The following is an 11305-nucleotide window of genomic DNA, read 5'->3' on the forward strand; positions in this document are numbered from 1 at the left end:
GCTAGTGACCGCTGATGCCGGCGGGCTGAGATTGATGGATTCGGATCGGAGTGTGGTAAAAAGAAGGGAACAGAGAGAAAAGCCTAATGCTTGCTTTTGTACCAGAACTCCTTGCAAAAAGTTTTCTTAATCTGTGCTTGAAAATACTGGGCCTGCTATATACTTTTTGCGGGAGAATGTTTGTACACCACCTAGTGGTCACCAGTGATGACCAACTGACCAAACACTCGTTAATCGTTCCAGCACATTCTAGTCTAGCACACGGAATGTTTCACTGAAAACAATATGGTTGACTAGCGATAGCGAGGGGAGTTGATCACTGGATGCCACTACCAAAAGCAAGTAGAGATACACATCTCATCAGACCATGGGTCACTCAGAATCCAATCCAAAACCACCACCAAAACGTCAAAAGTTAGGCACCTCACACACGCTGCATTGGTAGTAGTAGTAGTAGTACCACCAATCAGCAGCAGCAACCAGTATGCCACTCACCATTTCGTTGAAGCAATGGTGCACGCCTTGTTGCTTGCAATGTGAACTCCACCAGCCTACAGTAGTAGCAGCACCTCCACACACTACTATAAATAATAATGAATATAGTCACCCGTATATTTATAAATAATCACCCACATTGCACTTTTCCAGGTGACTCAGTGGCCACCAAACTCGGCACACGAAAAGTTGGCATCTTTGCACATCTTCCAACAGCTAAGCACTCGATTACCCACTTTTCAGAATAGAAAACACACCTGGCGGTACAAGGATTAGCGAGGCTCACAGACACCAACAATTAACAAATTCGATTCAACTTGACAGGGTTGAAGGTATGGGGTGAAACAAACAAAATTATTTGACAGACACAAGGCACAACCAAACCAACAGGCCTGTTTCTCTTCAGAAACTTGACCACAGTCCTCTCCTCCCTAGAACGAACCAGACGACCAACATCTCTGAGGCAGAGCGAACGATCTCACATGCATGTAAACACACTCAGTCACCTAGAAGTTAATAAACTAGGGGTAGAAGTAAGAGTGAAACAAAACCAAAACCAAGAGAGGGAGAAAAAAATAAAGATAATGAGGTAGTATAAACTAGTGTCAAGGGGGGTGTTAGGGCTTCTGATAGGGGGTTTCAATCTTCACTATGGACAGTTAGAGTTCTTCCCGGGGCCGCCATAGTAGAAGTACGTGCCCCAATCACCATTGTTGCCGTTCTGCACGTCGTAGCAATTGGACTGCTCGGTGAAGGTTCCCACTCCCCTCGGCGCCTTGAGGTTGTTGGTCGAGTCCACCACTTGGATGTTCCTAAAGTAGCTGGCCTTGCCGAACCCTTCCTCCGGGAAGTGGCCGCTGCCCATCTGCGTGGTGGTGTGGCCGCCGTCGGGCTCTGAGTTCACCACCTCGCCGCCCCACTCGATCATGGAGGCGCTGTCGGCCAGGTAGGAGAAGAGGAAGGACGGCCAGTAGCCCAGAACATAGTCGTTGCCGAACTGCAACCACCAGTTGCCCTCCTTTGGGTCCTGCGCAAAACCACAATTTTTGGGTGAATTTATCTGATAGGTTCATGATGATCGGTTAGTATTATTATGGTAGGGTCCTTTTAGTGCTACTATCATGCATGCGCACAAGAAAGTTTGTGTTCTCATATGCACTATGGAAAGGTAACTGCCTTTGATGATAATGACCTGCGAATTATCCCATCTTTCAACGAAATTTCGGAAATGCATGGAGAAACGAGACAACAACACATGGCAATGCCATTACACAATTGCTTAGGGAAAGAGCCAGATTTGAAATATTTGCTAGCAGGAAAGGGTAAGATTTTCTAACAGAAGAAACATGAGCCCGAGGTGAATATTCTTGTAGAAATTTATTAAAAATGGCAATCATTATCAGTGGTTGCATCATTTGCAGACAAATCTGGTCCGTGCGTGGGACCAACGTCACTCTGCGAGTGCGTCCACAAACAGGGCTAGAGCCACAGTTGTAGCCTTGACTAGGCGCCTTCAGAAAGAACAAGAGACAGGTGGGCACCACGGATTCTCTCCGATCCCATTCATGAATTTGATTTGTAGTATGCTCGGCATGTGAGAGCTTTTTGGAATTTACCTTCCAGACCAAAATGTTGATGTCATATTGGGAGCCACCATAGTTGGAGATAGGGAAGATGCTGGCGCCCATGGCGATCTGATTGCTTATCTGGATGAACCCCGAGCACAGCAGGTTGTAGCATCCTGTTGCCTGATACGCATCACTCTGCAGTATCCAAAGCAATACAAAATCAATATCATTAGGCCATTCCCCAATTAGATAATCATAAGATAGGGATGTAGATCTAGGCAGAGGACAAAGATAAACTAAAAACAATTGTTCATTAAGATTTAAAGGAATGTGGTGTTTATCTTACAGTCCAGTAGGTGAAGAGCCTAGTGTTGTTGTCCCCATACAGGTCTGGGCTAACCTGCAATTTCGTGGAGAGCACAGAGCCATTAGCCACAACAAAAGCGACGGCACATTTTAATCCACCATTAGAGCATGCCTAGCTCCTAAACACATATCGCTAGCCTAGTGCAGCTCATGAAAGAGAAACTCTGTGTCGATGCAGAATCTATTCTAGCTCCTACTCATTTAATAGTTCTTTCATCAGCAGTTCTCATATCATTATTGCAGCACACAAGAGAGAAATTATTGACCGCATGCAGAGGAGAAATTATTGAGCGCATGGAAGAAGATGAAGAACAGAAATGGAAACTGCAAGGAAGCATTTAATAAAACTTTTCATGAAGTGGGTTTCCCTTTCTCCCTCACCTGCCATCCTGCTTCGATGCTGTTGAGGTCCTGGCCGAAGGAGCCCCCCAAGATCCAGAGCTGGGACAGGCTAAACTCATTAGCCTGCTCGATCTTCGGTTGCCACACATTGATGGTAGCCTTGGCGCCATAGTACTTGTCCCCCTCCACATATGCTATGGCATGCTGCTCCATGGGAGGTAGAAGGAACAAGGTTAAATGAGCAATTTAAGAGATAATCACAATTCAAGAACAAGAATATCAGTATACTGGTATTAAGGTCATTGGATGAAACAATCTGTAGTCACCTGGTGGCCGCTCTCGTTGAGCATGTCAGGGTCAACCGACATGGGGTTCGCGGTACTCCTGCCCTTCTTCTTGCCATACCTCCTGACGGAACTGGCCCTCAGGACATCCTCCTCCTTGGTCCTCCTGATCGGTATCGTGTTCTCGGGGCACCTGCCATTCTGGTGCCACATTTGGGTGATTGTCTGGGCGTTCTGCTGCGACGCAACCTTGGACTCATCATACAGACCTTCCGGGTGGTATGCAGGCCGCATCTGCAAAGGTGATGTGATGATAGAGCATGTTTGAGTGCTGCTGTAGTGATGTGTGGGGTAGAAGCACTGCTGCAGAAAGCGAAATGGGAAAAAAGAGCATTGGCGCTGCAGAGAGAGGAACCTGGATGGAGTGGTTCATGAGGAAGGGGTGATCCAAGGCAGGTTGCTTGGAGATATGCACGCAGTCTATGATGTCTCCATCTGGACTCTGTTAAGTTGAACTTCTCATAATCAGTACCAGTTGCAAAAATGCAGGGAAAAAAAGATTGTGCTAAACTTTTTTCTGAACATGTACGATTTTCTGTGAATCTTTTTTCTGTACATGTAAGATTTTCTCATTCGCAGAAAAAGAGAAAAAAGTGATGAAATCCCATCTTCAAGCAATGCTACATTGGGAAAAAAAAAACTCCAAAGATGAGAGTATTAACCAAACAGCTTATAGTGTTTCTGCAAACGAACAATGGTTCATCAGGAAAGTAAAGAACTGTGATAGTTCTCCAAAGATGAAAGGAAAGAGGGCAAAAGCAAGCGTCTCTAGCTTCGGGTTCAATGAACCAAAGGAAGCACGAGCACCCATAAAATTTGTCAAAAGCGAGACTTTCTCCTCCCGCGACGGAAGGAAAGCGGCGAAGTGGACCAAGCGCCGCGGCAGGCGCGCAGGCACAAACAAGAAACCTGGTCTGCATCGAAAGGGGCGGCTTTCTCCTGCTCCTACTTGCATGCCAAATGCAGGACCTTCGCTTTTTTTCTTTCTTTCCACCCATGGAATCGATTCACTCCCACTGTCCCACAACAATAACCCGAAGAAAACGAAACCGCTGACGAAGGGAATGCGAAACGCATGGATGGATGGAAATGGAACGAGGCGTACGCTCGCCGTCGCCGGTGCGGTGGGAGGAGACGGACGGGTACGTAGGGGGGCCAGCAGTACCTGAATGGTGGCGAGGGGTGCCTTGTTGAGGCGCTTGAGGTGGCTGCGCACCTGCCGCTGTCGAAGCAGCTGCCGGCGCCGCTGCCTCAGCGTCAGCGACCGGCCTCCGGCATTCCCCTCCGCCGCCGCTCCGTCGAGGATGAGCGCCGCCACCAGGGCCAGCGCAACCAAGCACGCCCTCGCCGACGCCGCCATAGACTTCGCTGGCACTACCCCAGCCGAGCAACCGAAACGGCGGCTGGCGGGCGGGCGGGCGGGTAAAAAAAGGATGGGGGAGGGCACGGGGGGCTAGGAAGAGGAGAGGAGACGGGGGAAGGCGAAGGCGAAGGCGAAGGGAAGCGGACTTAAAAATCCGCCCGTTGGTGTCGTTTTTTTGCTCGCTTCGGCTGCCGCGCCGCTCGCTCCCGTCCCGGCCTGGCGTCGTGGCGTTTAAAGGCTGGAGACGCGAACGGCCTGCCTGCGCTCGTGTCTCTGTGCCGTCATCATAGTAGCGGAGGGGGGAGGGGAGGTGGTGCGCCGCGACCTGCGATGCGATGCGACGCGGCGCGCTCGGACCCGCGCCGGGTTGGGTTCGGGTTTGGGACCATGCCATGGCCACGGCTCGTGCAGGCGGGCGCAGATTCGGGGCGCGCACGGCCGAGTCTCTGGTCACGGGAACGTACGTGCGGTGCGGCCAGCACCCGCCGCACGGTCGCAGGTCAGCGGCGGCTCCGTGGGTTTCGTCGTTGCGTGCGCGTTGTACACATCCGGGCCGGTCGCCCTCTCTTCTACGTAGTAGAGATTTTTCCCACGTCGCCTTGGCTAACGCATTCTCGAGTGGTGGGGGCTGGAGTTTGGAAGTGGACGAATTTGTACAGCTCAAACCTCAAAGCAGTTGTTGGGGTGCCTAGCGCGCGAATCGTGTAGTCACAAGCACGATTGTTCCGTTCGTCGTACCGGAGTGAAGCAGCGTCGCGTTCCGTTTCCACTGGATTCCATACGCGTACATCACCCGTCCCGTGCATGCTGCATGGTGTTTTTTTTTTTCGAATCAGTGGGATCCCCCATTTCCATTGCATCAGAATGGAAATGCTGCATAGTGTTGTTAGACTGAACTCACGGATTTGTGCAGTCGATGCCGTGTGAACAACGCCGGAGCTAGCTAGGCAACGCAACGAGATGCTGCCGTGGCGGCTGTTACGTGACGTCACCAGACACAGGAAGGGGCCGCTGGGGTAGGGGCACGAGTAAGAAACGCCGACTTCATCTGGATCCTTGGAACATCTCCAAGATAAATCAAGCCATTGAATAAACGGTCCTGTTCGGCAGGACTTATTGCTGCTGCGGCTGATTCGTAGAGCTGATTTGTTGTGAGAGAAAAGCATTGTTCCTATGTCTGAAAAGTAGGACTGATTCTAGCTGATAAGCTCAAGCAAACATGGCCTATATCTGTTGGTTTTCTTGGAACCTCGTTCCGTTATCTAAAAATATCTGTTCATTTTCTATCAGTTCCTTTTATATCCGGTGCATACTTTGGAGGGCTATCTTCATTCTTCATCTTTAACTAGCGAGAAAACTATAAATAGAGTATAAAAACATTTGAAGATTTAATTGAAAAAGATGTTTGGAGGACTTTTTTTCACAAAAATTCTCTATTCCTATCAGAAAGGTATAGAGAGACGGAGTCGCTCTTAACTCTTGACTTTTCTATATTTGGGTCTATGAACTTGTATTGTACTGTGATGTCACTCAGGTCTCAACTCTTGGACTTTGATATTTATATCCTCAAAATTGCATGGCGATGTCAACTAGATCCCTGAATTTACACATCAATACACAAATGGTGCTAAAAGGTCATGTTGATTGTCTGTTGACCAACAAGTTCAGGGACTAGATGACAATAGTTTACAAATTTAGGGATCTAAATATCAAAATTTGAGAGCTTAGGACCAAAGTGACACCTCAATACAAGTTTTCAAAAAATTGAAATGTAAAAATCAAGAGTTATTAAAGACCTAAACGATGACATCACCGTGCAAATTTATGAACTATTCATGAATTTACTCGAAAAAAACGAGCACTATTTAGCTTTGGGCCGGGGTCCGGCTACTGTTTGTGGGAGGCAACCGAAGAAACAGCCAGGAGGCATCCATGTCCCATAGTAGTGCATGTTTTTTTAAGCCTAGTAGTGCATTGTTGGGGGTCAGCCTGATGGACCAGTAAAAGCTGTTTCGTCTTGAGCGAGTGCTTCTTGTTTACTCCGTGTAAAGCGTAGGAAAGCTTAGCGCCGCACGTCCGGGTACGCATTGCATGCATACTCGCGAGGAGGTTCCCCACGTGCCGCCGCCGACATACTGATACGGCATCGCTACTGTTTCCGCACGCCGTATATGTGGACAGCTCCTCGAGTCACGGCGGAATTTGCAGAAAATCTGGCAAAACCAGCTGGATTTTGGCCGGTCTCGAGAGAAACTTTATTTTAGGCCGGCGAATATCCCACACGGAGTTCGCTCCCTCCGCTGACGGAGCAGCTGGGGGGTAGAACAAGGAGGAGCGTCACGTGGATTATCACATGAGATGTCACATCACGTATCTAGACAATAATAATAAAATAAATTATAAAAAATCTTAATAATCCGTGAAACGAATTTATTAAGTACATGTTTGATTCACCCCTCCTTTTAGTCACTAAAATATTAAACACCTCACTAAAGTTTAAGGGTCACTAAAGTTTAATGGCTTTTAGTCAACAAGAGGTAGCTAAAAATGACTAAAATGTACATGGGACAGCTGCTTTAGTGGGTGAAACTAAACATGGGTCACTAAACTTTAGAGGGGTCACTAAACTTTAGATGTTACTAAACTTTAGTGGGTGGAACCAAATAAGCCCTAAGCTTAACTAATCCGTCATTAGCACAGATTTACTGTAGCACCACATTATCAAATCATGGACTAACCAGATAAATGCCCGTGTGTTGCATGGGAAAAATAATATCATGATATTAACGGTATGAACGTGTTATAAAAAACAAATTTTGAACATAATGTTAGGTGCATCAATATCACAAAATTAATTTTTTTGATGGCTAGTACTAATAAGAGCAATTATGTTCTGATTGTTTCGAAGAGGAGGAAAAGAATATCAGGACTACTTTGCTGCCTTATCCGCTCGTTCATCTACAGGTCTCTCTCTCTTCCTTTCGTTCCAATACGAGTATACGACGAGTGGCCGAGTGGTAGAGGCGAAGAGGCACGCGAGCGGAGTGTAGCCGCGCCCTGGCGACTCCTCGCAGCCGCACCCCGGCAGCCCTGCCCCTCGCGCGGCCACTCAGCCTGTGCCCCGGCGACCTCGCGTGGACGCTCCTAAGCGGGCCCACGCCTCGGTAGACCCCTTCCCAGCTCCCCCATGGCTTGGCGGACTCGGCAGTGCCTCCGTCGTGGCTGCTCCTAGGCGGGCCCACGCCTCAGTAGCCCCCTTCCCAGTGCCACCATGGATCGGCGGACTCGGCAGCGCCTCCGTCCGCCCGACGTTCTCTAGACTATGGCGCCTCCATCGTTAACCTACTTCCGGCGTGACTCTACACGCGCGAGAGGGACCAGACTCGGAGTCGTTCCAGACTGCGGCGCCTCCGTCATCAACGTACTTCCGCGGGAGTGATTTAGGCATTTTTTGTTGTTGTTGTATTCTGATGGAGATCGATGATGTCAGATAGCCTATTTTACAGTGCAACACGTATGGTCACCATGACTATCTAAGGCGAATAAGAGGGAATTATTATTTACATATATTTACTTTAGATAAACTTCTTGACTCTGTTCGGCTTGTCCAAAAACCGTCTTGTTCGATTTGTTTTTTTAGCTGGAACAATATTTTTCTCTCACAACAATTCAGTCAGAACAGTGTTTTCAGCCAGTTTCAACCAAGTTTCAGCAAGCCGAACGGGACCCTTATATCTTATTAAAACTGTTTTTATTTGATTTTTAGGAGATTTATCTATTTTGGCAAAAAGAGAGTTTATTGCGTATAGTTTTTTTCGGAAAAGTTTTTATTGCTGTTTTTTTAAAAACAGGATGGTGGTTCGTATATGTTTTATCACCGATTTTTTTTTCATACGTATAGGGCGTGGCGGGGAAGTCGGGATGTTTTTTTACTGTTTTTTTTTTTCTTTTTTGGAAGTGGGTATGTTTTTTTACTGTTTTTTTTTCGGGGGCGGGGTGAAGCAGCCGTTGGTTACTTTTTAGGTGTAATAAATTAAACTTAAAAAATTCGTCTTCCAAATTAATTCTAATCTATATATTTAGTTTTATAATCAGTCTATATTTAATACTTTATATATTTATTAAATCTTTGATGTGAGATGCACTAAAATTTAGAAGGGAAACAAACACAGCCGTGCGCAACCGGCCTAGAGAGCAGCAACGCGGGAAACCGAGGCTGCGTCGACGCAAACCCACGCCACCTGCTCTCATCACGCACTACAGCGCTTCTCTGGAAGTCTGGATTCGCGAGCGTATGTGCTTAGTTGCATGTCCCGTTTTGTGCTTAGCGCAGTAGCATGTACTACTGCACCTAATTAACGCCTAACGGCATGCCTAATCAGGCCGTAGCCTCAATTAGTGTTGTTCAGACTCCAGAGAAATGGCCGTCACGGCTACGAATTCAGGGCCTGTTTAGATGCCAATTTTTTTTTTTTTGTGCAGCACCCATCATATCGAATCTTGCGGCACATGCATGGAGTACTAAATGTAGACGAAAAAAAAACTAATTACACAGTTGGGTGAGAAATCGCGAGACGAAACTTTCGAACCTAATTAGTCCATAATTAGACACTAACTGCCAAATACAAACGAAAGTGCTACAGTAGCCAAAACCTAAAAAATTTTAGATCTAAACGCGCCCTCGGTGTTGTCCAGTTCACAGAGTTCACGAGAAAGGACATCGTCGACCTCCACTCCAACCTCCGATAGGCTGCGCATTGCAATGAAGCCATTATCGACGAAATCTGATAGGGAGGATTATATTCACGATAGTAGATGAATCGGTGGAGGTGCGCATGATACGAACTAAATGATAATAGAGACACAAGACATAAGATTTATATAGGTTCATGCCGTCAGCTTGACGTAACGCCCTATATCCTATGCTCTGTTATTTTGTATTGATTGTGTATCAGATTCGATATATCCCGTCTAGGGGACCCCTGCCTCTTCTTATATACTCTGAAGGGGTAGGATTATAAGGAAAATATCATATTTGGTATTATACAATAAATCATATCTTCATGTAGTCTTGCGGTATACGCCTTGATCTTGTGGGCTGGGCAACCTTTGGTGGTGCGGCTTATGTCTTGTCTTGTGGGTACCGGGGGCCATACCCCCACAGCTAGTCCCTGAGCGTCTTGTATCCTTTGAGCAACGCTGTCTTGAACAAGTCCGAGCAATTTGACATGAAACCGATCAGTTTAACCGGTGATCCGAGCGGTGGAAGTCGAAGCCGACCAGTTTAACTGGTGAACTGAGCGGTGAAAGTCGAAGCCGATCAGTTTAACCGGTACACAGATCTCGGACTTAGCCAAGTAAGGCTTGCCAAAAGGATGTAAGGGGTTCAAGATAAAAATTTAAAAATTCTCCACCTTAGGCGAAGTGTAGCCATTTAGACTCCGTTTGTGGGGAATCATCCATGATTTTATCAATAAGGAGGGTAAATTAAGAAAAGAGCGCTACATTCACCGCTAGGTGAAGTGTAGCCACTTAGTCTCCAAGTCTGCTGGAAGATGAAGAATGAATCTTGTAGCAGGGTCAAAGAAAATAAACCTAAAAGCTTGCCAAAGTCATCTGTCATGTGCGTATCAAGCCCCTAGACGTGCTATCCAAGATCAACACCCTGATCCGAACATCATGAAACAAGTTGACAGCACACCGATGAGACATAGCAAGATCCGATCACCAAGGGAGTCCCCAGCTTAGCTGACGACTCTTGCATGAGGAATATGAACGACAAGGAGTCCCAAGCTTAGTTGAAAACTCTTGCACGAAGAATCCGAACGCCGATGAGTCCCTAGCTTAGCTGGCGTCGCTTGCACAAAAAATTCGAACACCGAGGAGTCTCCCAACTTAGCTGACGAGCCCCCAGCATGGCTGACGATGAAACGACGGATAATCTGACCAGTTAGTCGGTGAAGAATCAAACATCGAGCAGCCCAACCAACTGGTCGACGACGAAGTGAGCGCCGAGCCATAGGGAGCGCCGATCAGTCCGACCAACCGGTCGAGCCTAACGATCCGACCAGTTGGTCGGTGTGAAGTCCGAGTGCCAGGTGGTGCGACCACTCGGACGATGATCCTCTTGTCCATCCCGACCGATCCAGTCCCCGGAGCGTAAAAAATAAGCTCGTCGACTAAACCTGGCATCTGTAATATAAATATGTAGAATGGGTAGTACATGTTGTAAAAATATATGAACAACATATGCGACGTTATGTTCGTTTTTTAATAAAGTGTTCAAATTTAAAATATAAACGGAGTCTGACAAGTTAGTTCTTTATCGAGTCACCAGCCCTAGCTAGCCCATACCCCATGGCGTAGAGCGCTACTGCCCATGCACGCTTAAGGGTACAGGCGTCGCCGAGGAGCCGTTGTCGACCGCCCATGGCGCAGAGCGCTACTGCCCATGCACGTTTAGGGAGAAAATCATGAATAGGACCGCCTCTGGATAACACAAGTGAGCACGTGGCTGGTCGGCGAGTTTACGGATAATATGTTCAAGATATTGCATTATGGACCATCTTAAACACGAAGATATTAAATGTTGAGATATTTAATTATGGAGAATAACTGGAGAAATAATAATTGGAGAAGCATGGCGAAAACTCAGAGAAAATAATTGGAGAAAGCTGTATTAAATGCAGATATAGGTGAGGTACTTAGCTTTAGTCAAAATGTCTGATCGGCGGCGTATGACGTTATCTGGTTGGCGTCGACGAAATTGCCCGGCCCTCGAGCTTTCCAGCCTGTCGTCTTGGCAGCAGTCGCGGTCGTTATAGCGT

The 11305-nt window shown here is 47.2% G+C and overlaps 1 protein-coding gene across 1 annotated transcript; it reads right to left on the reverse strand.

Annotated features, from left to right (window-relative positions):
* Positions 1 to 1002: 1002 nt before the first annotated feature.
* Positions 1003 to 4688, reverse strand: LOC136547089 (protein neprosin-like). The gene is made up of 7 exons (XM_066539056.1): positions 4281 to 4688; positions 3471 to 3557; positions 3098 to 3349; positions 2811 to 2975; positions 2410 to 2463; positions 2112 to 2258; positions 1003 to 1522 (listed from the first exon to the last, which is right to left on the reverse strand). The coding sequence occupies exons 1-7, from the start codon at positions 4473 to 4475 to the stop codon at positions 1145 to 1147; spliced, it is 1278 nt and encodes a 425-aa protein (XP_066395153.1). The 5' UTR covers positions 4476 to 4688; the 3' UTR covers positions 1003 to 1144.
* Between the last annotated feature and the right edge of the window lie 6617 nt (positions 4689 to 11305).

This window comes from Miscanthus floridulus, chromosome 3, assembly GCF_019320115.1.
Source record: "Miscanthus floridulus cultivar M001 chromosome 3, ASM1932011v1, whole genome shotgun sequence".
Lineage (NCBI taxonomy): Eukaryota > Viridiplantae > Streptophyta > Magnoliopsida > Poales > Poaceae > Miscanthus > Miscanthus floridulus.